The following is a 27,584-nucleotide window of genomic DNA, read 5'->3' as shown; positions in this document are numbered from 1 at the left end:
ACGGGGGCGGGGTGGGGGCGGGGAGCGGCCCTGGCCCAGGAGCCTGGCTGCGGCGGGGACCCGGCGGGGTGGGGCTGCCGTTTGCAGAGCGTCCGGCAGGGGTCTGCCCGCCGCCGGCCCGGCCCCTCCTCCGAGCAGCTGCCACAGCCCGAGGTAATCTCGGCCCCGCGCTAGGGGCGCGCGGGGCGGGGGCCATGTGGGGGGACAGCTGCGGCTCCGCGGAGGGGAGGGGGACGGACCCCGGGCTGCAGGAGGTGGCGCCGCGGGGCTGGACTCCCGAGAATGCCCTCCGGGGCCGCCGCGTGGGGTGGGGCCACCCGGCCCTGCAACTCGAGCTGCTGCCCCTGGTTAAAAATACCCCCTGTCCCGTCCTCCCCCTCCGCTCCCCCGCGCTGCCCTGGCGTCCGGGCCCCAGCCCTTCCCACCCAGATAGGCGCTGGCCCCTCCCCGGGGACTACTCTGCCTTTGACTAATTTGTCCTCTCGCGGAGTTGGCCCAGCGTCTGCGGAGGAGGGCCGAGGAGATACCGTGAATTAGAGAGATCGTCGGAGAAGGTGCCCGGAGAGGAGGGCGGAGAGGAAGCGGGGTGGAAGCCCGAGGAGAAGGAGGAGGAGAAGGGAGGGGCGGAGGGGGGCGGGGAGGAGCGCTCTTCCTGGTTGGGCCCTGTCCTCAGTTGCCACCCGGGAAGCCAGAGCAGGGACCGCAGCGACCCCCCAACACTCCTCCCCCAGGTAAGGAGGGTGAGGCCGGCCCGGCGTTCCCCCAGCTTGGCCTGGATCCCGGCTGCGGGGCTGCCTTCCCCCCGGGCTCTCAGAGTGCCTGCGACGGGGCGGGGGCTCGGGAACCGCAAGGCTCCGGAGCCCGCCCCAGGCTGCGTTCCTCACGGTCTCCAGGGGCTGGGCTGGGGGCTGGCGGGAGGGGAAAGGACTGAGGCCGAGCCTCCCTGATCCTTCAATCCGTCTCAGGAGCCTGGGGAGGGGAACCCCGGACTGCCTGGACTTATCAGCCCCCAAGCTGGCAAAGGGGCCAGTGCCTAGGAGCTTGGCTAGTCTGGGGAGAGAGGCATTCAAAGAGTACTTGCCTCGGGGTCTCCCACCTTCCTCGTTCCTTGTGCTATTATCTCGGACCCCGCCCTTCCCCACCTGACTGGCTGACCGCAGGCCTGCAGACCCAGGACAATGGGAGTCTGGGAACGGAGAGGTGGTAGCATTGGGTGAGGGTAGGGAAATGATGGCCAGCGCACCTAGGGGATGGGAAGCCCCCTCTGGTGGATTCTGGGAGCAGAGAGGTATGGCTGCCGGCCCTAATTTAGTGAGGAGGTGAGGAAACCACAGGCTTGGGGAGAAAGGAGGGCAGCGGGCCAGAGAGCAGTGTTAGCAGATAGGAGCCCCAGCTCTAGTCCTGGGAAGGCCAGGGTTCTGAGCAGGGCCCCTCTGTCCCACAGGATGGCCGAGGAGTTCATCACTCCGGTGTACTGCACCGGGGTGTCTGCACAAGTGCAGAAGCAGCGGGCCAAGGAGCTGGGCCTGGGCCGCCATGAAAATGCCATCAAGTACCTGGGCCAGGATTACGAGCAGCTGCGGGTTCACTGCCTGCAAAGAGGGGCCCTTTTCCGTGACGAGGCTTTCCCCCCAGTGCCCCAGAGCCTGGGCTTCAAGGAGCTGGGCCCCAACTCCTCCAAAACCTATGGCATCAAGTGGAAGCGTCCCACGGTGAGAGGGGCCACCCTGGATGGGACTCAGTTTACCTCCTTCCTGAGTGAGGAGTGGGAATAGGACGCCAGGTCCCTAGAGTGGGGTCTGGGATGGCTGGGCTCCAGTTTCTAGGAGGGGCTGGCCCAGAGACAGGACTCTGGGTTTCTTGCAGGAGCTGTTCTCAAACCCCCAGTTCATCGTGGATGGAGCCACCCGCACGGACATCTGCCAGGGCGCACTGGGTAGGCCCTGGGGGATCCCGAGTGTGTTTTGCGTAGTAGTTCCCTGTGCCCGTTCCTTCCTGCTCCGCCTCAGCCTCTCCCTCCTGCAAGCCCGAGCAGGCTCTGGCTCTCAGTGCTGGGGCTGGTTTGCCCAGATTCCTGGGTCTTTTCTGTAAGTTGAGGGGCACCCTGTCCGGGGAGTCCCAGGTTCTCCCCAGTATGGCACTCACTGGGCAAAGATGGGTACAGTAGACCTGACGGGGATCCTTCCCATCCCAGGGGACTGTTGGCTCCTGGCTGCCATCGCCTCCCTTACCCTCAATGACACCCTCCTGCACCGAGTAGTTCCACATGGCCAAAGCTTCCAGGATGGCTACGCTGGCATCTTCCATTTCCAGGTGAGGAGCCCCACATGCACCTTGGACAAGGAGTGGGGCGGTGAGGGAGAGAGGGGTAGCAGGCAACGGAGATGGGCGGGGGACCCTGAAGTTAGGGTGGCGCAGGGCCACACCTTGCAGGGCCAGCTCCCGCACCCCCCCCCACCCCCCAGAAAGTATGTGACCTCTTGATTCCATCTCAGGTCTGTCATGTGTGAGAATCTGTCATGTGTGAAACGGTTGGGCAGGTATTTCAGCTGGCAGTTTTCCTGGCTGGTTGTGCACACTGGAGAAAAGAAAGTGCTTAGAGAAAATTCTCTGGGTTATGTCCTACGGGACAAATCCTTTCCCTCCTCAGGGTCTCGGTTTCCCTGTCTGAGAAATAGTGTTCTGCTGGGGAAAATCGGCTGTCACTTGTGGTCATCTACACCCTTGGCCTCAGTCTCCCCCCGACCCCCTCACCCCCAACTCCTCCTGCACTCTGTCAGTCTCCAGCCACTGAGAGCCCTGCGGAAAAGAAAGACTCTGGATAAAGTTTATTTAAACCAGCTTTTCCTGATGCTCTTTGCGCACAGGGCCCACTTTTCAAATTACACCGATGAATTCTCAGTAGGCTCGTTTTGGGAAAGAGACATGCCCAGCAACCCTGGATGAGAACCTCTGGCGCCGGTGTCCTCTCCTACCTTCTGGTCAGGGAGCGCCTTGCCCTACTTCATCCTCACCCGCCTTGGCGCATTTGGCTTCACTTGGCGGGACCCACAGTGCGAGGCGAACTACTGTGGCCAAGTGCGGCACCTGCCAGCGCTGGCCTGCAGGGGCGTGGCCTCGCTGCCCTTTCCCCACCCTCTCCTCTTACTCCTCCAATCCGTTCCTCCACGGCCTCTGATTGGCCCGTTCACTTTCTCCATGGTGCTGTGGGCGCACCTCCTCCCTTTTGCCCCATTGTTTTGCACACTCACGGCCCCCAGTGCTGTAGCACAGAGTCACTTATGGCCTGGGATGGCGGGAAGTCCTTCCCCCACTGGGAAACTTGCCTTTCAAGGCATCTTTGAAGCAAGCCCGTGATTGTGGGAATCCTGTCCACCTTGTGGTTGAAGGATCTGGATCCTGCATCTTCATTCCACACCAATTTACCTAGGTATCCCCATCCCCCTACACACACACACACACACACACACACACACACACACACACACCCTCATTTTCATTCCACATCTAATTTACCTAGGTATCCCCACTCCCTACACACACACACACCCACACACACCCTGGCCTAGAATGGTGGGGAGGGGGAAAGTCTGGGGTCATGGTAGGGCCCAGCAGAGCCAAGGTCCAAGGGCTTTGCAACGTCTCTGTACCTGAAGAGGCAACTTGGTCTGTTTCAAAAATATGAACAATGCTGCCTTACAAGTGTTGCCTGCCTAATCTTGTTTAGTTTTCCCATTAGGAAGGCATTATTGTTCCCTTTTGTGGAGGGGGAAACAGGCTCAGCGAGGACGACCTGCTCAGATCCTGTGTCTAGGATGCGTGGCCTAGAATCAGGTATCTAGTGAGTGGCAGAGCTGCTGAGGCCTGACCTCAGGCCCGAGGGATCTCAAAGCAGGGATTCACTGTGCCCCTCCTCCCCCAGCTGTGGCAGTTTGGTGAGTGGGTGGATGTGGTGGTGGATGACCTGCTGCCCACCAAGGACGGGAAGCTGGTGTTTGTGCACTCTGCCCAAGGCAACGAGTTCTGGAGCGCCCTGCTGGAGAAGGCCTATGCCAAGTGAGTGGGGGCCCAGGGACAGCTCCAGGCCACGCCTGGGTTGGGGGTCCTGCTTGGTGCAGAATGGTGACCTGGGCCGCCCACAGGGTGAACGGCAGCTACGAGGCCCTCTCAGGAGGCAGCACGTCTGAGGGCTTTGAGGACTTCACCGGCGGAGTCACCGAGTGGTACGAGCTGCGGAAGGCGCCCAGCGACCTCTACAACATCATCCTCAAGGCCCTGGAGCGTGGCTCCCTGCTGGGCTGCTCCATCGATGTAAGTGCCTCCCCCATCCTGGGACCTGAGTCTCCTAGCGGTTCCTTCTCTCTACTCAGCCCAGCCTCAGACTTGCCACGGGCTTGGCTCCAGACCCTGTCCTTTGCCTCACACCATCCCTGGATCCTCAGCCAGCCTGGCTCATCACCTCAGTCCTGTCCTCCACCTCCATGCCTGGCTTCCTCCTGGTTCCCAAAACCTCAGACTTCAGCATGTTCTCCAACTTCCTCTTTCCTGTCATCTGAGGCCATGCCTGTGCGCTGTCCAGTTCACAGCCTGGCCTCAGCTCCTCCCGAGTCCCAGTTCCTGTGGGCCCCAGACTTCCCATTTGTTCCTTCAGTTGCTCTCTGTTCCCCGACTTATCTTCAGACCTCCCTCATCCTTGATCTCGGCCTCCACCGCCACCATCACTGCATTCTTCACTCTAACCCCGCTGCCGCGCTCTTCCCCAGCCCTACCCGACTCTAGTCTCTGCTCACCCCTCTTCTCTGCCTCCCTGAGTCCCTCCACATGAGGTCCTCTGAGGACCTCGTGGCTCCTGGGTGAGGGGAGAGGCTTTGCATGGCTGTATGTTTGTGTTCACGCATGTGTGCCCAGGGTCTGGCCAGCTCTGGCCAGAAGCAGTGTCAGTGGGGTGCACACCCCCCCTCACCAGCAGTATCATTGGTGGAGTAGCCAGCAGCTCCCCCTTCCAGGGACTGAGATGGGGTCAGGGGTCCTGCCCATCACTCCCAGTAACTGTGGGTGTATGCAAGGGAAAGCCAAGACTCGGGGCTCATCTCCTGAATGGGGGTGGGGACAGCGGCTGCAGCCCATGTGTCTTTCTGCAGATCTCCAGCATTCTGGACATGGAGGCTGTCACCTTCAAGAAGCTAGTGAAGGGCCACGCCTACTCTGTGACCGGGGCCAAGCAGGTACTGCCCCAGGTGGAGGTCTTCCCCAAAGGGTGGTTCCAGCCTCCTTGCCTCTCTGGCCTGTGGCCAAGGCTGTGGGAGAGGCCGACTCTCCCTGTGACCTTCAGCAGCACCTTCCTATCTCCCAGGGACTCTCGCCCAAAGATGGTTATCTTGTCCCTCCCTGATTTACTGTACTTTGTGTGTAGAGCTGCTTCTCTCAGCAGTTTATGCCCAGACAGGCTTCTCAGCTGTGCTTCCAACGGTGGGTGCTGGGTGCTGAGCTGGGTTCTGTGAGGATGAGGTGGCGGGAAGGGGTGTTAAAATGTGTGCCAGAAGCAGGCGCTGACGTGAGCTCTGGGGAACAGGTGAACTACCAGGGCCAGATGGTGAACCTGATCCGGATGCGGAACCCCTGGGGCGAGGTGGAGTGGACAGGAGCCTGGAGTGACGGGTGAGGGTCCATGGAGGCTGGCCGGGGAGGCCTGGGAAGACTCTTCAGTGCCACTGGCATTTCTGCTGGGGTCTCTGCCATCCCACAGTGGACTCAGGCTTGAACAGAGGGGCCCATCTGCGTGTGACTGGGTCTGGGGACTGCCCTGGCAAAGCTCAGGCTGTGCGTGCAGGCGGCTGTGCCCACCTACCAGCATCCTCGGGCGTCTGAGCTGGCCCTCATAAGATAACCCCTGGGACTGGGGTCTCTGGACTTGCCCTTGTGGAGGCCTCCTGACCTGGGCCAGGGAAGGACAGGCCCCAGGGATAGAGGCTGGGCAGGTCAGTGGCCGCCAGCCCCTGGCAGTGCCGTTTTCCTGCAGCTCCTCGGAGTGGAACGGCGTGGACCCTTACATGCGGGAGCAGCTCCGGGTCAAGATGGAGGATGGGGAGTTCTGGTGAGCAGCCCCCTCCTCAGTCTGAGTGGGCACCCCAGCTCCCAACCCCACCCCCCCGAAAACCAGCTGTGCCATGTCTCTTGATGCCTTGACTGGGCATCCTGGTTCACTCTCACCTCGACCCCCCAGGATGTCATTCCGAGACTTCATGCGTGAATTCACCCGCCTGGAGATCTGCAACCTGACACCCGATGCGCTCAAGAGCCAGAGGTTCCGCAACTGGAACACCACCCTGTACGAGGGCACCTGGCGGCGGGGGAGCACCGCGGGGGGCTGCCGCAACTACCCAGGTGACCTGGGGAGTGGGGTCCTGGGCCCTGCTGCCCTGGACAAGACATATCTTCTCTCTGAGCCTGTTTCCTCACCTGTAAGATAGGGGTAGTTGTACTTGTTTTGCAAATTTGCTTTGAGGATGAAAAAGTGTGAATTCCCAAGAGCCACCTTTGACTGCCTTGCTGGAGCCTGAGCTCAGGGTGCGGACAGAGGAGACTTCCTTGCTGTCCGGCCACCTCCTGTCACTCCTCCTTCCGGGCCTTCCTCCTGGCCCGCTGTCTCCCTCCTTGGTCCTTCTGTCGCCTTTCCCTGGGGTCCATGGGCATCCTTCCTCTCCCACCCTGCCTTCTCTTCTTAACAGGTTTAGCATCCTCATCCTCCCCAGGTTGGAGTCAGCATTTTAATGCTGTCCCTGCAAACACTCAAGTTTCTTGGCTCCTAGCTCCCTCTGGTCCTCTTACCTGGCACAACCATAATCCTAATTGAACCCTCGACCGGCTCCAGAGCCGCTGACTGGGCCTGGAGAGAGTTCACACACTTCGGGCAGTATTCGGAGGAGGCAATGGCACCCCACTCCAGTACTCTTGCCTGGAAAATCCCATGGACGGAGGAGCCTGGAAGGCTGCAGTCCATGGGGTCACTGAGGGTCGGAGACGACTGAGCGACTTCACTTTCGCTTTTCACTTTCATGCATTGGAGAAGGAAATGGCAACCCACTCCAGTGTTCTTGCCTGGAGAATCCCAGGGACAGGGGAGCCTGGTGGGCTGCCGTCTATGGGGTCGCACAGAGTCGGACATGACTGAAGCGACTTAGCAGCAGCAGCAGCAGTCTCTCCTCAGACGTGCCGCCACTGTCACTGTTTTCCGACCTCACAGGACACCCATCGTAGTCCCACCTCCAAGGCCCCCAGCCTGTCTGGACCTGTGTCCGTCTTTACTGCCTTCCTGCCTGAGACAGTGGCGGAACTGTCCCCACTCAGGGGCACCCCGCCCCCCACCTCTGCTCTAGACCCCATTCTCCCTCGGGCTCCTTCACCCGTCGCCTCTCGCTCCGGGGCACAAGGGAGAATTGCCTGCCTCTGGAACCCACTTCCCCGCTCATTTCTCTGCTCCCCTTCAAAGTCAAGTTTCTCAAGATGGCCAGCTTCCCCCTTTCCTTCCTCACTAAGTTCAGTGCTTAACCCGCTCCAGTCCACCTTGCGTCCCCACCATGCTGCTGCGGCTGCTCCTTGTCCGCTTTGGTTTTGCCAAATCCACCACCGCTGCTCTCTTCGCATGTCCTGCCTCCTCCAGCAGTTCTCAGCCTGGCTCCCAGCCCTCTGTGTTCAAGCATTCTTCTCCCTCGCAGGAATCTCATTTCAGTTCTTCCCCAGATGACCACTGTTCGCGGTACCGTTTTCTGAGAAGCCTGTCCTTTCCCTGCAGGTCCAGCCCTGTCATAGAGTTCCCACGTAGCTGGGTCCGTTTCTGAGTTGCCTTTCCGTCCCTCGGCCTGTCTCTTTGCTACTGCCGCGTTGGTTTAGTTGCTATGGATTTGTACGTCCTGTGGACTTTGCTGTGGTCCAGTGGTTAAGACTCTGCTTCCAGTGTAGGGAGTGCATGTTTGATTCCTGGCTGTGGAACTGAGATTTATAAATCCTGCAATTGGACGGGATGAATTCCTTCTTCAAGCGTCTCTTAGCTCCTCTTGCTCTTTGCTTCTGGTTTTCTTTTTTTGGTTTTGTTTTATCTGTGTGAATTTTAGGATCAGTTTACCAAGTCCTACAAAAAGCCCTTTTGAGATTTTAATTTGGAATTGCATAGACTATATAGACCAATTTGGGGAGAATTGACATCTTTCCAATTTTATTCTTCTTATCCAAGAATGTGCTATGTCTCTTTATTTTGGTCTTTAGTGTCTTTCAATAAAATTTTATAATTTTCATTGTAAAGGGCTTATACCTCTGTTGAGATTTGTTCCTAGATACTCTTATCATCTTGTTGCTGTTGTAAATGGTATCTCTTTTTAAATGACATCTGCCAGGTCATTGCTGATACTGTAGTATGCAGCTGACCTTTTAAAGTTTATTCTACATCTGGCAAGCTTGTTAAACTGTAATGAATTTTACTCATTTTTCTGTATTCTTTTTGGTTTTCTAACTGACAGTATAGCATCTGCCAATAATGATAAATTTGTTTCTTTTCCAATGCTTATAACTTTTGTTGCATATTCATTCTTGTTTAATGTGCTGGCCAGGCTTGCTGCATGCCCACTAGCACTCACTATGTTCTGGTCTTACCCTTCTCTCAAAAGGAAAAGTTTTTACTATTAAACGTTGACTGTAGATTTCATCACTAAAAACTTTTCTACTTTAAGTTTTTTGTGTGTGTGTGTATGCACCTTTTATCAGAGTAATGAAACTTAATGTTATGAAATAACTTTATTATTAGAATTAGCTGTTTTAAATTACCTGTTAAAACAATAAGTTACATTGATCACTTTTCTCATATTAAATTAACCTTACATTCCTGAGATAAAACAACAGAGTAATGATATAAATTTTTTATACAATAATTTTACATCCACGTTCATGAGTGAGGTCTGCCAGTAGTTTTCTTTTCTCATGCTTACTTTATCTAGTTTTGATATGGGTGCTGTATTTGGCTGGCAAAGTGAACTGGGAAATGTTCTGTCTTTTCCTGTTTTTCTGGAAGAGTTTGCATAAGATGGGGATGATTTCTTGCTTGAATGTTCGGTGGAACAGGTCTAGAAAACTACCAGGCCTGCTCTTTTATTTAAAGATTAACTTTTGATATTGAGTATCTTTTATGGTCATTAAATTTTTCAGATCTTCTACTTCCTCTTGAAAATATTTTGAGGAGTTTTATTTTCTAGGAGTTCATCCTTTGCATCTGGTTTTCTCCATTATTAACATGAAGTTATCCTTAATATACTATACCTCATCTGTAATGATAACATCTCTTTTATTCATTGTCTCTTTTGTCTTTATTAATCCTGTGAGGGGTTTGTCAATATAAGTCTTTAAAATAAAATGATTTTTTACTTTATTCTTATAGTATTTTTTTCCCATATTATGAATCTTTCTTGCTTGTTGTTTCATTCATCTGCTTTCTTTGGATTTATTTTTAGAATTTATTTTATGACTTTTTTCCTTCCAGTTTTATTGTGATATATTGACATTCAGCATTGTATAAGATGTACAGCATAAATAATGATTTGGTTTACATACATCATAAAACAATGGCCACAATAAGTTTAGTGAATATCCATCATATCATATAGATACAATATTAAAGAAATAGAAAAAAATGTATTTTTTCCTTATGATGAGAACTCTTAGGCTCTTAGAATGTACTCTCTTAGCAACTTTGAGATCTAACATACAGCAGTGCTCTATTTATCATGTTATACATTGTATCCCTAGTATTTATTCATTTTATATCTGGAAATGTGTACCTTTTGACCACCTTCATCCAATTCTCTCTGCCTCTACCCCTCGCCACTGATTACCACGAATGTGATCTCCTGTGAGTTTCTCCCATTCAGTAGGCAGTCTTTTTATTTTGTTGCTAGTTTCCTTTGCTGTGCAGAAACTTTTCAGTTTGATGTAGTCCCTTTTGTTTATTTTTGCTTTTGTTTCCCTTGCCTGAGGAGGCAGATCCAAAATAATATTACTAAGACCGATGTCGAAGAGTGTATTATCTACGGCTTCTTCTAGAAGTTTTATAGTTTCAGGTCTTACATTTAAATCTTTATTCCATTTTGAGTTTATTTTTGTATATGGTGTGAGAAAATAGTTGCGTTTTGTTTTTTTTGCATGTAGCTCTCCAGATTTCCTAACATCATTTATTGAAGAGGCTGTCTTTTCCTCATTGTGTATTCTTGACTCCTTTGTCATAGATTAATTGCCCATATAGGTGTGGGTTCATTTCTTGGCTCTCTGTTCTGTTCCATTGATCTGTGTGTCTGTTTTTATACCAGTATCATATTGTTTGTTTGTTTGTTTGTTTAAAGAACCCAAATAAATCCTTTATTCTTATGAGCTGTTTTCTCTATTTTTTTGGCTGACAATTCATGGTGTCCAAAGTGGGATACAAAGCAACCCGTGCATACTGTTTTGATTACTGTAGCTTTGTAGTATAGCTTGAAGTAAGACAGTGTGCTACCTCCAGTTTGGTTCTTCTTTCTTAATATTGTTTTGGCTATTCAAGATCTTTGTGTTTCCACATGAATCTTAGAATTATTTGTTCTAGGCCAGTGAAAAATACCATTAGTATTTTAATAAGGATTGCATTGAATCTGTTAGATTGTCTTGGGTAGTATGGTCATTTTAACAGTATTAATTCTTCTAGTCCACGAGCATGGTATAGCTTTCCATTTGTTTGTGTCCTCTTCAATTTCTTTCATCAGTGTCTTGCAGTTTTCCGAGAATAGGTCTTTTACCTTCTTAGTCAGATTTATTCCTAGGTATTTTATTCTTTTTGATGTAATTGTCATTTTATAACTTCTTAAATCAGATTCTTACTTCATTAATTTTTTTCTGTATGTACCTTTGAGTTATACAATTTTAATATATAATGTTTTTAAGAATTGTAATATAATTTGCATTCTATAAAATTTACACTTTTAATGGGTACAATTCAGTGGTTTTTTAATATATTCACAATGCTGTATAATCATCACCATTACCTAACTCCAGAACATTTTCACTACCTGCAAAAGAAATCTTATATCCATTAGTAGTCACTCCCTAACCTTCTCATTCACCAACCCCTGGTGACCACTAATTTAATTTTGTCTTTATAGATTTGCTGTTCTGGACATTTCATAAAAATGGAATCATGCAATATGTGGCCTTTGGTGCCTAGCTTTTTCCCCTGAGCATTGTGTTTTCAAAGGTCATCCATGTTGCAGCATGATCAATACTTCATTTCATTTTTAAGGTTGAATAATATTCCATGACGTGGATATACCACATTTTGCTTATTCATTCTTCAGTTGATGAATTATTTTCAGTTTGGGGGTATTGTGAGTAAGCTGCTCTGAATACTTATGTACATGTGTTTGTATGAACAAGTGTTCTCTTAGGTCTACAAGTAGGAGTGAATTTTTAGGTTGTATGGTGACTCCATGTTTACCTTTCTGAGAAACTGATCTGGTTTCCAAAGTGGCAGCACTGTTTACATTCCTCCTATCAGTGCATGAGGGTTCCAATTTCTCCACATCCTTGTTTTCTTTCCACATCCTTGTTAACACTTATTGTCCACCTTTTTTCTGATAGCCATCCTGGCTGCTATAAAGTGGTATCACATTGCAGTTTTAATTTGCATTTCCATAGTGACTAATAATGTTTAGTATATTTTCATGTATTTATTGGCCATTTGTGTATCTTTTCTGGGATGTCTATTCTAATCATTTGCCCATTTTTAGATTGGGTGTTTGTCTTCTCATATATTCTTCATATATATATTTATATATTCTAGATGTGAGCCTTATGAGGTAGATGGTTTGTATGTATTTTCTCCCTTTCTGTTTCTGTTCTCTCTTTTCATTTTCTTGATAGTGTTTTTGAAGCACCAAAGTTTTAAATTTTGACGATGTCCAATCTTCTATTTTTTCTTTTATTGCTCATGCTTTTGGTGTCATAGCTAAGAATCCATTGCCAAATCCAAGGTCATTTATCTTTGCATTTTCTTCTAAGAGCATTATGATTTTAGCTCTTATATTTAGGTGTTGATCTATTTTGAGTTAGTTTTTGTTTATGGTATGGGATAGGTGCCCAATTTAGTTCTTCTGATTATGGAAATCCAGCTGTCCTAGGATATGTTGAAAAGACTATTCCTTATGCATTGAATGATCTTGTCACCCAGTGGTCAAAAATCATTTGGCCATTTAGGTATGGATTTACTTTTGGTCTCTCAGTTCTATTCTTTTAGTCTACGTATCTGTTTATGCTTATTCCAATATCACACCAATTTGATTATTTTAGCTTTGTAGTGAGTTTTGAAATCAGGAGGTATGAGTCTTCCAACTTTGCTCTTTTTCAAGATTATTTTAGCTTCTGGGCCCCTTAAAATTCCACATAAATTTGAGGATCTGCTTTTCACTTCTGTGGGAATTTTGATAAGAATTGCATTGAATCTGTGGATTACTTTGAGTATTATATCTTTTGACTTTTCTATGTCTTTTTTAATTTGTTTCATCAAAGTTTTGTAATTTTCAGTGTATAAGTCTTTCAATTCCTTGGTGAAATTTATTCTTAGGTATTTTATAGCTTGGGATGCTGTTATAAAGATATTATTTTCTTAATTTCCTCTTTGGATTTTTTTTCATTGTTGGTGTATAGAAACACAACTGTTTTTTGTGTCCTGATGTAATCTGCAACTTCACTGAATTTGTTATTAATTCTAATATTCTAATTTTTCAGGCTTTTCCATACAGGATCATGTCATTTGCAAGTAGAGATAGTTTTTTTCTTCATTTTAAATTTGATTACTTTTTCTTTTTCTTGACTAATTGATCTAGCTAGAATTTGCAGTACAATGTTGAATAATAGTGATGTAAGTAGGCATCTTGTCCTGATCTTGGGGAGAAAGCTTTCATTTTTTTTCACCACTGAATGTATTACTTAAATGCTCTTAAATGCCCTTTTTCTTATTGAGGAAGTTCTCTTTTATTCCTAAATTTATGTATGTTCTTGTCATGAATTTGTGTTGGATTTTCTAAAGTGGCTTTTCTGTCTCAATTGAGATGGTCATGTATTTTTTTTCCCCTTTGTCCTATTGTGATATATTACACTGGTTGATTTTCTTATATTCAACTGTTCTCACATTCTTGGAATAAATCTTCCATAGTATGTAATCTTTTTAATAAACTGTTGGATTTGGTTTACTAGTATTTGTTGATGGAGAAGGCAATGGCACCCCACTCCAGTACTCTTGCCTGGAAAATCCCATGGATGGAGGAGCCTGGTAGGCTGCAGTCCATGGGGTCGCTGAGTGTTGGACACAACTGAGCAACTTCACTTTCACTTTTCACTTTCATGCATTGGAGAAGGCAATGGCAGCCCACTCCAGTGTTCTTGCCTGGAGAATCCCAGGGACAGGGGAGCCTGGTGGACTGCCATCCATGGGGTCGCACAGAGTTGGACACGACTAAAGTGACTTAGCAGCAGCAGCAACAGCAGTATTTGTTGAGGATTTTTATATTGTTATTCATGAGTGATACCGGTCTAAAATTTTCTTTTCTTATGATGTTTTTATCTGGCTTTGGTGTCAAGGTAATGCTGCCCCATAGAATGAGTTTATCTCAAAGAAATAGTAATGTAAATGAGAAATCACATACGATAGTAATTAAAACACTGTGTACCTATTTTAAAAAAGAACTCAAAACAACAACCTAGTTTTCTACCTTAAGGAACTAGTAAATGGGCAAACTAAACCCAAGGCAAGCAGAAGAGCCAAATAAATGAAATAGAGAAACAACAGAGAAAAATCAATGAAGCCAACAGTTGGCCGGCCCTGTGCAGTGGAAACGTGGCATCCTAACCACTGGATTGCCAGGGAATTCCCTATTTTATTGTTGATTTATAATTTAATTTCCTTGTATTCAGGAAATATGATCTATATAGATCATAACTTTGAAATAAACAGAAGCTGGTACAATGGCCCAGCGTGAGTATTCACGTGTTCTTAAAAAGGCTGGTGAACACTTTTCTGTTGTGTACTGTATGCTGAGCACTTCTGTAAATATTTAAAATATAATCTACTTAACTTTCACACTGACCCTATGAGGGATATACTATATTATCATTATTTACAGATAAAGAAAGTGAGGCACAGAGAAATTAAATAGCTTACCAAAGTCACTAGTAAGTGGCTGAGCTGGGATTTAACCCCATCTGGAGTGTTTTCTTCACAGGCCTATTCGCTTGACTGTTCTCTGAATGTTAGAGGGAATCTTCTACAATTGTTCACCCTATCAAACTTACTGACTATTTTGTCTGCTTAATCTATCAATTACTGGAAAAGGGATAATAAACATCTCACACCACCCTGTTGGCATTGCCAATTTCTCCCTTTATTTTTGTCAATTATTTTTCTTTACAAATATTGAGCTATGATTTTAGGTGAATCAAGTTTAAAATTGTTTTAAGTTCCTAGTGAGTTAAACTTTTTTTTTATTTTCCAGTGCCCACCTTCATCTTAATAATTCTTTTTACTTTGAAGTCTGTTTCAGTCTGTGTGACTATGCTGTTCCAGTTTTCTGTTGATTACTGTTTTTGTGGTATGTCTTGTTACACTCTTTGATGTCTGATCTTTCTATAGCTCAGTGTTTTAGTTATCTCTTATAAATAGCATATGACTTTTTTAATGGTCAGATTTGCAAAACATTGTCCTTTGATTGGAAAATTTAATCCATTTACATTCATAGTGTTACTGATATATTTGTATTTATTTCAGCAGACTTACTATGCATTTTCTGTTCATCCCTCCTGCCTTCCAAAAGTGCCTTCTTTTGGAGTGAGTTTTTTTCTTTTCTGTCTGCTAGTTTTTCCCTCTATGAGTTTGGAAGATATAAGAGCTTGCTTAATAAGTTCCAAAGTTAGTTGATCAGTATCTTTACCCTCTACCTGAACAGTATAAAGTATAAAGACCTGAAAATGTTCCAGCTGGATCACATCCTCTCTTTGTTCAATATGCTGTCTTTAGTTAGTATTTTAATCCTTAACTATTTCCTTCCTGTCCTAAAGTAAGCACCATCATCATCCCCATTATTTGATATAATCCATGTTTGTTTGAGTACCCACATAATATTAGTGTTTTTGCTCGCCATACTCAGACCTTTCACCTGAGATCTTTTTCTGTCTGTCTGCAATATATCCTTCTGAATTTCTTTTAGTGAGGGTCTTTGGTACTACATTTTCTCAGGACTTGTGTAAAATGCCTTTGGTACTACATTTTCTCAGGACTTGTGTAAAATGCCATCATTCTTGATGATTCTCTGGATGCTGAGTCTTGAGTCGACATCACTCTCACCTCCCTGGAGATGCTGCCACTCTTCCCTCTGCTGCCGCTGTTGCTGTATGAGTCTGGAATCTGCTCATCTACTGTGTCTTCTGAAATGTCTGTCTTTCCTCTTTTAAGTTTGTTTCTTTGATATTCTGCAATTAGACAATGATGTGTTGAGTTGGGGATTCTGGTTTGGATTTGTTGAGCTCCCTGTATATGAAGGTTGGTGTCGTTCAGCAATTCTAGATGATTCTTAGCCGTGCCCTTTGAGAATACCCTTTTCCTAGTCTCTTTATTTTCTGCCTTGAGAATGCCAATCCAATGTAAGCTAGACCTCCTCGGTCAATCCTCTAGATCTCTTAACGTCTCTTAAATGGCCCTCCTCTGAATCTCCCTAGATTGCATTCCGGGTAGTTTCTTTAGATCCACTCTCAATTCACTTGAATTTTCTTTTTTGCAGTTGGTTAATCTTCCCAACAAATACTTAATTTCACTTGAAAAATTCATTTCTGGAAGTGTTAGTGGCTTTTTTCTAATCTGTTCATTCTTGCTTATATAGTCCAGCTTCTCATTTATTTCTTCAAACGTAGTAAGCTTAGTCTTTCATAGTCCATGTCCGATAATGTCAGTGTCTGAAGTCTTGGCAAGTTGTTTTCCATCCATCGTGGCTGGTCAGTCTCAGCCAGAATGAGGTTTATCCAGTGTAGCTGCTTGTTCTCAGCCTTGAGAGGTTTTTGGCTTATTTGACCTAGAAGTATGTGGGAGTTCTTTGAGTTCTTGGATGAAGTTAAGTTCCTCGAGTGTTTCTGCCAGTCACACCTAGGATACTCCAAAGCCATGACTCTGAAAAATAAATTGTCTCCTTAAGTTTTTTTTTTTCTTTTACCTCATGGGCAGCGTGAATTAAAACTGCAAGCTCATGAGAAGGCTGCTTTGGGTTGTAAATTCTCAGAGAATGCTTTCCTTCCTCCCGGTGGTTTTATTTTCTTTCATACTTCCGCTGCGGGCATTCCTCACAGAGCTTCCAGTTTTATTGCTGGGATCTCCGGTCAGACTTTGTCTCCTGCCCCTGTGCCCAGGCAGGACTCAAGGTCTCTGTGAGTCCACAGAAGTCCTTTGGCATTATTTACCTTTCATGGCTCCCAGTTTCCATTTTTTTTAAATAGCTTTATTGAGATAAAATTCAGATACCATATATTTCACCCATTTTACAGTGTAAAATCCAGTGTGGCCTTTACTGTATTCATAGAGTTGTGTACCCATTATCACATCAATTGTAGAACATTTTCATTACCCCCCAAAGAAGCCCTGCACAGCCCTGGCTGTTACTCCCAAGTCACTTCTCCCCCTTATTTCTATCCTACCGCTAATCTACTTTCTGTCTCGTATGGATGTGCTTGTTCCAGAAAGTAATTCCATACAAATGGAGCCATACAACCTGTGCTCCTTGGTGACCGGCTTCTTTCACTTCGCATAATGTCTTCAGTGTTCATCCATGGTATACAGCATGTGTCCGGACTCCATTCCTATTTTGAATAATATTCCATTATTTGGTTATATCACATTTTGTTTAAATTGGGTTGCTTCTATCATTTGTCAGTTATAAACAATGCTACTTTGAACAGTCACATACAAGTTTTTTGTGTGGACATATGTTGTCATTTGGAGAAGGCAATGGCAACCCACTCCAGTCTTCTTGCCTGGAGAATCCTGTGGACAGAGGAACCTGGTGGGCTACAGTCCAAGGTGCGGCAAAGAGTTGGAGGCGACCGAAGAGCCTTAGCACACATGTAGGTGTAAGAAACTGGAGGTTCCTAGGATGACAGTGGAAACTACTTTAGAAAAGATGGTCTGAGGAAAGACTTTCTGGCTGAGACAAAAAGTACTTTTCGTTTTATAGAACTTTTTGTAGAGGGGCTTCCCTCATAGCTCAGTCGGTAAAGAATCTGCCTGCAATGCAGGAGACCCGGGTTTGATTCCGGGGTTGGGAAGATCCCCTGGAGAAGGAAGTGGCAACCCACTCCAGTATTCTTGCCTGGAGAATCCCATGGCCAGGGGAGCTTGGCAGGCTACAGTCCACGGGGTCGCAAGAGTCAGACATGACTTAGCGGCTAAACCACCACCACACGTTGTCATTAGTCTTGGAGATACATACGTATATGTACGTATATATACACACACCTACATACATATTCCTAGGAGTGGGATCACGGGGTCACGTGGTAATTCTATGTTAAACCATTTGAGTAACCACCAGATTATTATGGAAAGTAATTGTACCATTTTATGTTCCTACCAGCTGTACGTGAGGTTCTGATTTCTCTACACCCTCACTTATGATCTATCTTCTTGATTAATGTTCATTTGGTGTGTAGGGGAGGGAATGCTGGACTTAATGGTGCCTTTAAAAGGAGGTTTTGTATTTTCTGCCCAGCACTTTGTTCTTCTAGTCGGGGGGGGATGGTTCAGGCAGCTGAATTACTAAACAGCCAGAAATGCAAGGCTCCCTCAGCCCTGTGGCTCCCCTGCAGACCCTCTTTCTTTGCCCCTGCTCCAAGTCACTGTCTACACAGCAGCCACCTTCTAAAACCCTAATCCAATCATGCCCCTCCCAGTACAGACCTGTCAGGGGGCCTTTCTTACTCTTTGATTCAATCCACACTTCTTACCTCTGTCACCATCCCAGATCCCCTTTGCTCACTGGAGCCCCCGCTGTGGGTCTTTTTTCTCTCTCTGCCTTGTCCTGCTTCCCAGGCCTTCTTCTTCAGGTCTCAGCTCACAGGTCACCTGGAGGATTCCTTCCCTGCCCAACTCCAGCTTGCTCTCTTTGTAACTGTCCCATTGCCTAACCTGACTTGCTCGCGCTTTGCCTCCTTCTGGAATGTGAGCTCCTGAGGCAGGGACTTCGTGTGTCCCCTCTGCACACATGGCACTTGGCACACGGTGGACCCAGTGATATTTGTTGAATGAACACATGGAGGAGGGAAGGCTTGATGGGAGGCTGCTCTCCTCCGCCTCTCTGCTGATCCCTGCCTCTCTACCTCCTGCAGCCACTTTCTGGGTGAACCCCCAGTTCAAGATCCGGCTGGAGGAGACGGATGACCCGGACCCCGACAACTACGGGGGTCGCGAGTCAGGCTGCAGCTTCCTGCTCGCCCTCATGCAGAAGCACCGCCGTCGGGAGCGCCGTTTCGGCCGTGACATGGAGACCATAGGCTTCGCTGTCTACGAGGTGAGCAGGCAGATTGCGCGGAATGCAGCAGAGAAAGCGGCCTCCCGGCCAGCTCTGCCAGGGGGTGCCAGGGGGTCTCTGGAGGACTTGGTGACACCTGCCAATCATGGTTCAGCTGGGGCCAGTCACACCCCTGAGGTACACAGTCCTAAACCTGACCTTGGGGAGGCACCTGCTGAGGCCCTCCACCAGAACTAAGGCAGCCAGGGGCCTAAAATTCTTCCCAGGAGGCGGATAGTGAGTGAGGAAAATGTTTAGCCAGGAGAAGGGAAGATCCTGAGATTCTTCTCCCTGTCCTCGGAGGCCAGCAGGCTGCTCTTGGGCAGACCTCTGGCTTAGCTGACGCCTGGGACACAGACCTCCTGGCTCAGTTTCAGAAAGAAGTGGGCAAGTGGTCTGCCCTGGAGGAGTAGTGAGCTCCCCATCTGCGAAGTATGTAAGCGGATGCTGGCCATGGAGGACCCTGCTACATACTCTGTATTCGTGACAGACAGACACTTCTGGATCTCCCTGGTCGGGGTAAAGGACAGTCACAGCCTCTGCCCAGGCCCACAGCCCCCTGACAGCAAACTGGTATGGATGTCTGATGTCCCGGGACTGGAGGACTTTGCAGTTGGCCCTGCAGGGGGCAATCCTGGAGACTCCAGTTCAGAGCTGAGGTGCAGGGCATTCCAGGGACCAAGAGGGCCCCGCCTGGGGCCCTTCTCTGGCATGAAAACAGGTCTGAGGCAACAGCAGCCCCAGGCCCATCCCTAACCCTCCTGGTCTCCCCATCCTGTCCTTTTCATCTGAAGAACTCTGGGCCCCTGTGTGGCACACACCACACCCCCTGCCCCTGGGCCAAGCGTGTATCTCTAACTCCCCTCATTTCTCTGCAGGTCCCTCCGGAGGTAGGTGTGGCACCTGACTCACCTGGATTTACACACCCTTGAACACACGTGGCCCGATGCTGCCCAGAGGGAGCAGGACAGCGGCACGCCCACACGTAGAGAGCTAAGATGCCACCTCCCCTGGGGGCTCACACAGTGCCCCCACCCCCTGCCCGCTCTTCAGTGGGCAGAGCAAACACTGTCCTCCTGTGTGTCAGAGCAGGTAACAAGTCAGGAGGCTGGATTTGAAGCTTGACCCTCAGCCCTGCCTGAACCACACCCACGAGGCTCTTCCTGTCTGACTCTTTACACTGAGGATATCTGGGATGCTGGTTGGGAACAGGGTAGTGGGTGGGCTGAGTGTTCTGTGCCCTTGAGCAAGTTGCTTAAGCTCTAAGCCTCATGGGCTCCCATGAGCATAAGTGAGGAGCTTGTGTAGAGGGCCCTACAGTGTCTTATATGGGAAACGCCTGGTAAGGATGATAAGAAAGTTATTTCATGGTGTCATCAGTCAGTTCAGTCGCTCAGTCACGTTCGACTCTTTGCGACCCCATGGACTGTAGCATGCCAGGCTTCCCTGTCCATCACTAGCTCCCAGAGCTTACTCAGATTCATGTCCATTGAGTCGGTGATGCCATCCAACTGTCTCATCCTCTGTTGTGCCCTTCTCCTCCCACCTTCAATCTCTTCTAATGAGTCAGTTCTTCCCATCAAGTGGCCAAAGTATTGGAGCTTCAGCATCAGTTCTTCCAATGAATATTCAGGACTGATTTCCTTTCAGATGGACTGGTTTGATCTCTTTGCAGTCCAAGGGACTCTCAAGAGTCTTCTCCAACACCACAGTTCAAAAGCATCAATTCTTTAGCACTCAGCTGTCTTTATGGTCCAATTATCACATTCATATGTGACTACTGGAAAAACCATTGCTTTGACTAGATGGACCTTTGTCAACGAAGTAATGTCTCTGCTTTTTTAATAAGCTGTCTAGGTTTGTCATAGCTTTTCCTCCAAGGAGCAAGTGTCTTTTAATTTCATGGCTGCAGTCACCATCTGCAGTGATTTTGGAGCCCAAGAAAATAGTCTGTTATTGTTTCCATTGTTTGCCCATCTATTTGCCATGAAGTGATGGGACCGGATGCCATGATCTTAGTGTTTTGAAAGTTGAGTTTTAAGCCAGTTTTTTCACTCTCATCATCAACAGGCTCTTTAGTTCCTCTTCACTTTCTGCCATTAGGGTGGTGTCATCTGCATATCTGAGGTTGTTGATATTTCTCCCCGCAGTCTTGATTCCAGCTTGTGCTTCATCCAGCCCAGCGTTTCTCATAATGTACTCTGCATATAAGTTAAATAAGCAGGGTGACAATATACAGCCTTGACGTACTCCTTTCCCAATTTTGAACCAGTCTATTGTTCGAGGTCCGGTTCTAACTGTTGCTTCTTGACCTGCATACAGATTTCTCAGGAGGTTGGTAAGGTGGTCTGGTATTCCCATCTCTTGAAGAATTTTTCAGTTTATTGTGATCCACACAGTCAAAGGCTTTGGCATAGTCAATAAAGCAGATGTTTTTCTGGAATTCTCTGGCTTTTTCTATGATCCAACAGTTGTTGGCAATTTGATCTCTGGTTCCTGTGCCTTTTCTAAATCCAGCTTGAACATCTGGAAGTTCTTGGTTCACGTACTCTTAAAACCTAGCTTGGAGAATTTTGAGCATTACTTTGCTAGCATGTGAGATGAGTACAATTGTGTGGTAGTTTGAGCATTCTTTGGCATTGCCTTTCTTTGGGATTGGAATGAAAACTGACCTTTTCCATTCCTGTGGCCACTGCTGAGTTTTCCAAATTTGCTGGCATATTGAGTGCAGCACTTTCACAGCATCGTCTTTTAGGATTTGAAATAGCTCAGCTAGAATTCTATCACCTCCACTAGCTTTGTTCGTAGTAATACTTCCTAAGGCCCACTTGACTTTGAATTCCAGGATGTCTGGCTCTAGTTGAGTGATCACACCATTGTGGATATCTGGGTCATTAAGATCTTTTTTGTATAGTTCTTCTGTGTATTCTTGCCACCTCTTCTTAATATCTTCTGCTTCTGTTAGGTCCATACCATTTCTGTCCTTTATCGAGCCCATCTTTGCATGAAATGTTTCCTTGGTATCTCTAATTTTCTTCAATAGATCTCTAGTCTTTCCCATTCTGTTGTTTTCCTCTATTTCTTTGCACTGATCACTGAGGAAGGCTTTCTTATCTCTTCTTGCTATTCTTTGGAACTCTGCATTCAAATGGGTATATCTTTCCTTTTTTCCTTTGCCTTTCATTTCTCTTCTTTTCTTAGCTATTTGTAAAGCCTCCTCAGACAACCACTTTGCCTTTTTGCATTTGTTTTTCTTGGGGATAGTTTTGATCACTGCCTTCTGTACAATGTCACGAGCCTCTGTCCATAGTTCTTCAGGCAGTCTATCTATCAGATCTAATCCCTTGAATCTATTAGTCACTTCCAGTGTATAATCGTAAGGGATTTGATTTAGGTCATGCCTGAATGTCTAGTGGTTTTCCCTTACTGTCTGCATTCACCTCCATAGTGTCTCCTCCCCTTGCCCTTGTGCAGCAGGCAGGGCTTTTACACCCATTTTACAGATGAGGAAGCGAGCAATGTGACTCATCAGGGTTGGCAGCCTTCGGGTGACTGAACCGTGACCCAGCTCTCTGGCCCCTTGGCCAGACCCTGGAGCCTGAGGTCTGGGTCTGGGTCTGGGGGCAGCTCCAAAGGGTGGGCTGAGCTGCAGCCCCCACTTTCTCCTCCCCTCCCACCAGCTGGTGGGCCAGCCAGCCGTGCATCTGAAGCGGGACTTCTTCCTGTCCAACGCCTCCCGGGCCCGGTCCGAGCAGTTCATCAACCTGCGGGAGGTCAGCACCCGCTTCCGCCTGCCGCCTGGGGAGTATGTGGTGGTGCCCTCCACCTTTGAGCCCAACAAGGAAGGTGACTTTGTGCTGCGTTTCTTCTCAGAGAAGAGCGCAGGGACCCAGTGAGTAGAAAGCCCTCCCCTGTCTCCCCCTTTCCTCCCGCCACACCCTTGCTGCCCCAACCCCCGTTGACTGGCCCCTCTCTCTCCCCACCCTCTGCAGAGAGCTGGATGACCAGGTCCAGGCCAATCTCCCCGACGAGGTACGTGCCCTGCCCCCACCCTGGGTGCACGACGGGGACCCGGGTGTCCCGTGTCTTGGTCTCTAGCCAGCAAGGCAGAGCCCCTCCTGGCAGGAGCCATACACATCCCTCACTTGCCAAGCACTTTATAGTTTGCAAAGGACTTTGCGATAGTAATGGCGCAGGGCCCCTGGGTTCTTGCTCTCTGCAGGGTCTGTGCTGAGCTGTTTACCTGGATCACCCGGTTTCCTCCATAACAACCGTGTCAGGGTGCTGTCACCGTCTCTCCTCTCAGAGGGAAACTCAGGTTCAGAGAGGTTAAGGAATTTACCCAAGGTCACGCAGCAGGGATCCAGGCTCACCCCTCATCATTGGGCTGTATTTCCACCTCCACATTTAGACCACAAGAGTTCTAGACAGGAATACAGTAGGGACTGGGTTCCCATTTTACAAATGAGGAGAGTGAGGCTCTGAAGTGAAGTGACACCTAGCTGATGAGTGCTCCCAGCCCCGCCTGCTGCTGCTGGCCACGCAGAGGCCAGGCTGGGGCGCCCCTGACCTGCTCTCCCCACCTTCCCTCTCCAGCAAGTGCTCTCAGAAGAGGAGATTGATGAGAACTTCAAGTCCCTCTTCAGACAACTGGCAGGGGAGGTAGGCTGGGCCTGGTGGCGGGTGTCTGGGGCACTGAGGGGTTTCCCCAGGGCAGGTGCCATCCTCCATCTCCCCCCAGGACATGGAGATCAGCGTCAAGGAGCTGCGGACCATCCTCAACAGGATCATCAGCAAACGTGAGCGTCCCTGGGTAGCTGTTCTCCACCCCGTGTCTGCCTCCACGCCCCCAGCCCCCATTCCTCCAGACTCCAGGATCTAGGCTTCTCCCACCCTGGGCTGAACCCAACCCCTCGGTCTTTGAGGGCAGGCACCCTCCACTGCCTTTCAGAGTCCTGCTCACCCCGCTTTTTCCTCTTAAATTCCTCTTGCCAGACCCCATTCTCTGTGCCTGAGCTCCAGGCCCTGGTGTGATTAGGAACTTAGCTGGGGAGTGGGCCAGTGGTTAAGGATCCACCTTTGATCCCTGGCCAAGGGGCAGCAAAGCCCTTGCGCTACAACTGGAGAATCCATGTGCTGCAAGGAGGATCCTGCATGCCGCAACCAAGACCCGACGCAGCCAAATAAATAAATAGATGGATATTTCAAAAAAGAAGCAGCTTAGCTAGCTGAGGGCACCTTAGGGCCAGTGTGCCAGCCCCCTTCGTCCCAGAAGGCGGGTGACAGGTGACGGGCTTCACTCCCCGTTGGGTACAACTGAAGGCAGCTGCCTTTTAGCCTTCCCTTTGCCCCCGCCTCTGACCTCTGACCTCCAACCTGTGCCCATGCTTTTCCCTCAGCCCAGAGCCCCTCTCTCCTGCTCTTCTCACCCTTCGGGACCTGAGGCAGCCCCTAGCCCTGCCGTGACCCCCTTCCCTGCATGTTTCTACTGCACTTCCTTCCCTTCTGTCTAGCACCGGTCCTGTTTACTCACATCTAATCGTGGTGTTGACGTGGCTGTTGGGTCAGCGGCTTGATTACTAGAATACTTTAAACTCCTTTTTCTGATGATAAAAACAATCCTATGCACCTCTTCAGCTAGATTTTAGATATCAGCAGACAGGAATGGTGCCTCCCTGCCCCTCTTCCCACCCAGTGCACCCAGCACGGGGCAGTCTGGGGATGCTGGTCGGGTTGAGGTGTTGAGACTGGTCTTTCTTGCAGACAAAGACCTGCGGACCACGGGCTTCAGCCTGGAGTCCTGCCGCAGCATGGTCAACCTCATGGATGTATCCTCCTGAGCAGGGCCCGGGGTTGGGTTGTCAGCATAGGAAGGGCTTGGGTTGGGATGTCGGCAGAGGAAGGGCTCTGGGTGACCTGTCCCAAGAGCAGCACAGGGAAAGGGACAGGTGTGGACAGGCCAGTTCCTTCCTGGCATCCTCCCCTTGACTGGGGGGAAAACTGAGGCGCAAGGCTGTGTCAAGTGACGGGGGAGAGCCTCGTCTACAGGTGACCCTAAGGCTGGCACTCAGAGAACACCCCTCCCAGCCTACCCCAATTCAGGCCTGGCTTTGGGCAGCTCCTGCAGCTTCTCCCCTCCCCTACCTCGGGTTTCTCTCCACGGCCAGTCTTTCCTCCCCTCAGTGCTCAGTACTCACTCACCCAGCGTCTGGTTTACGCTGTGGAGTTTTCTTCTTAACGGCCGCCCAGCGCGACGGCAATGGCAAACTGGGCCTGGTGGAGTTCAACATCCTATGGAACCGGATCCGGAATTACCTGGTAGGTGGTTCCTGCCCGCAGCACCCTCCCCTCTTCTGCAGCCTCAGTCACAGCGGGCGGCGGGCCTCTGGCTCCCGGACCGGCTATGTGGTTCCCAAGCTCTCACCCTGGCTTCTGCCCTTCTGAGCCCACGTGTCCCAGCGGCTCACCCCCTCTCCCCCGACCCTCGTTAACCCTCCACGCTGGGCGGATGGGAAGGGCTGGATGCTTGCCGAGCCCTCACCCTCTGCCCCCCACCCCAGTCCATCTTCCGGAAGTTTGACCTGGACAAGTCGGGCAGCATGAGTGCCTATGAAATGCGGATGGCCATTGAGTTTGCAGGTGAGGCCTGAGGGCGGGCAGGACCTGTGGAGCCCCCAGGAAGATGGCCCGGGTTGCTTCCCTGATAGCTCCCAGGGCAGTGGCCCACCCATGGGGCCTTGTCAGTGGGTGGGGTGGGGTTGTTGATGGCAGTGGTGGTGAAGTGATAACAAACAGCCATCTACTGCCTTTTTCTCCTGGTAACTGTTAGCATTTCCTCTTGTCCTCACTAGACTTCCCTGGTGGCTCAGAGGTTAAAGCGTCTGCCCGTAATGCGGGAGACGTGGGTTTGATCCCTGAGTTGGGAAGATCCCCTGGAGAAGGAAATGGCAACCCACCCCAGTACTCTTGCCTGGAGAATCCCTTGGACAGAGAAGCCTGATAGTCTACAGTCCATGGGGTCGCAAAGAGTCAGACACAACTTAGCGACTTCACTTCACTCACTTCACTTTGTTTCACTGCAGCCTGCGAGGATAGGGTCTTTTATTATCCCATTGAGCACAGAGAAAAGTGTCTCCTCAGAGAGGGGAAGTGACTGGCCTGGAGCCACACAGCCAGGGAGAAGTGCAGCCGGCCTCCAGGGCCTCCAATGGGAGCCGTGCAGGGCTCACCCTCACAGTCCCACTTCAGGATGAGGCCAGGGCTTTCCGAGCAGATGAAACTGGACCTGTGGGCCCTGATGGCCAGCTCCTGGGTGGGTCATTCTGGGTCCTCAAGCTTTCTCTGGGCCAGCACTTGCCCAGGACCGCCTCCCCCCATGGCGGGGCTCACTCTGCCCAGCCTTCCGTCCCCCTTCCCGCACCTCCCGGGGCCTCACCTGCTCTCCTGGGCCAGGCTTCAAGCTCAACAAGAAGCTGTACGAGCTCATTATCACCCGCTACTCGGAGCCCGACCTGGCCGTGGACTTCGACAACTTCGTGTGCTGCCTGGTGCGGCTGGAGACCATGTTCCGTGAGTGTCCCCATGGGCGCCCCCTTCCCACGAGGGTCTCGGGGAGTGGAGCTGGGGGTCCACACAGGCTGAGTGCCAGGAGATGAGGAGTATGGAGGGAACTTTGGAGGGGGCTCTGGGGCAGCAGGGGGAGGTGGAGGGTGAGGCTGGAGGTGGGGCTGGCCCTCGAACTCGTGTCTCACCGAGCCCTCCTCCCATCTCGTTTCTTGAACACACAGGGTTTTTCAAAACTCTGGACACTGATCTGGATGGAGTGGTGACCTTTGACTTGTTTAAGGTGGGATTCTCCTCTGGTTGGGTGGGGGAAGGCACTCAGGGGCAGTGGGTTTTTCTCACCCGCCCCCCACCCCGGAGGGGCTGGAGCCTGGAGCCTCAGAGTCAGCCCTGAGGCTGGCCACCTGCATCCTGCACAGACACAGCAAGGATCTCTGGTTTCTGAGGGTGGGGGCAGGAAGACCCAGGCCCCTGGAGGCCTGCACAGGAGCCAGCAGCCTGGGCTCCCAGGGGTAGAGGAGGTAAGAGTGGCCCCTTCCCCAGGAGGGTCCCTCTCCCTCCTGCCCTTGACAGAGGGAGGAGACGGCAGCCCCTGAGCCATGGAGCTGGGAGGCAGGACTTGGGGCCTCTGCCCTGGCTGACTGCTTTCTATGCCCTCTCTGTCCGGCAGTGGTTACAGCTGACCATGTTTGCATGAGACGGGGGCTCAGGCCCCCTTGCTATGCTCCTCTGCCCTCCTCGTCCGTCAAGCCATGCCTTCCTGCGACGCCACACCAGGCCACACCAGCTGCAAGTGCCTTCCTTGGAGCAGGAGGCGGCCTCGACCTCCTGTCCCCTCGCCTCTCAGCCGCCGTGTTTCATTTGCTCTGGGCAGAGCCATGGGGCCCTCCCTGCCTCCACCCGGCCCCTCCGCTCGCCAGACCAGGGAGGCAGCTTTCGCTAGTTCCTGCCTCAGGATGGGGCTCCCCGGGGAGCTGGGGGCCCCAAGCCTCCCACATCCTGACGTGTCCTCTCTCCTGCCCCCACAGGCCACCCCTCCCCCCCACCCCCCACCTACACACTTTATAACCACTAGCTCTGCAACAGTCTGCAGTCTAGACCTGTGGAGCCCCCTCCCAGCTGGGGCCCCCTCCCCAGGACTGGGAACGCCTGTTCGTGCCTGTGCGGAAGCCAATGCTCCCCTCTGCCCCATGACCCCCTTAGCCTGTCCCTGCCAGCTGACCAGAAGCAGCCTAGCCTGGGGGGTGGTCAGGCCTTCCCTCCCTCCCTCCCTCCGCTCTCCTTTTTTATATTGGTTATTTTAAAGGGGACTCTGTGGGGACTGAGTTACAGGGATACCAGAGGCATGGGGTGGGAGGGGTCTCATGTTTACATGTGGAGAAACCCCGAACAATAAAGAAAAAGACCCCA

At 50.0% G+C, this 27,584-nt stretch overlaps 1 protein-coding gene across 3 annotated transcripts; it reads left to right on the top strand.

The window, feature by feature from the left end:
* Positions 1 to 27,584, top strand: CAPN1 (calpain 1). 3 transcript variants are annotated; one of them, XM_070360593.1, is made up of 22 exons: positions 1 to 153; positions 1,445 to 1,712; positions 1,867 to 1,936; positions 2,195 to 2,313; positions 3,923 to 4,056; positions 4,143 to 4,311; positions 5,142 to 5,225; positions 5,573 to 5,658; positions 6,020 to 6,094; positions 6,224 to 6,384; positions 18,430 to 18,611; positions 19,490 to 19,501; positions 22,292 to 22,503; positions 22,604 to 22,643; positions 23,208 to 23,273; positions 23,353 to 23,410; positions 24,375 to 24,439; positions 24,861 to 24,929; positions 25,172 to 25,250; positions 26,064 to 26,180; positions 26,399 to 26,457; positions 26,845 to 27,584. In XM_070360593.1, exons 2-22 carry the CDS (start codon positions 1,446 to 1,448, stop codon positions 26,869 to 26,871), a joined length of 2,151 nt encoding a protein of 716 aa, XP_070216694.1. In that variant the 5' UTR covers positions 1 to 153; position 1,445; the 3' UTR covers positions 26,872 to 27,584. The 3 variants fall into 3 exon arrangements, with proteins under 3 accessions (XP_070216694.1, XP_005894122.1, XP_005894123.1); XM_005894060.3 differs by lacking the exon at positions 1 to 153 and adding an exon at positions 271 to 554; XM_005894061.3 differs by lacking the exon at positions 1 to 153 and adding an exon at positions 575 to 731.

The sequence above is a fragment of the Bos mutus genome, chromosome 22 (assembly GCF_027580195.1).
Source record: "Bos mutus isolate GX-2022 chromosome 22, NWIPB_WYAK_1.1, whole genome shotgun sequence".
Classification (NCBI taxonomy): Eukaryota; Metazoa; Chordata; class Mammalia; order Artiodactyla; family Bovidae; genus Bos; species Bos mutus.
The sequence above is the reverse complement of the archived record's forward strand: the minus strand, read 5'-3'. Positions and strand labels throughout refer to the sequence as shown.

Coding starts and splice junctions, on each gene's coding strand:
- CAPN1 (XM_070360593.1), top strand. CDS start 1,446: ATGGCCGAGGAGTTCATCACTCCGGTGTACTGCACCGGGGTGTCTGCA. Junction 6,095..6,223: donor ATGGAGGATGGGGAGTTCTG/GTGAGCAGCCCC, acceptor TCGACCCCCCAG/GATGTCATTCCGAGACTTCA. Junction 26,458..26,844: donor TGACCTTTGACTTGTTTAAG/GTGGGATTCTCC, acceptor TCTGTCCGGCAG/TGGTTACAGCTGACCATGTT.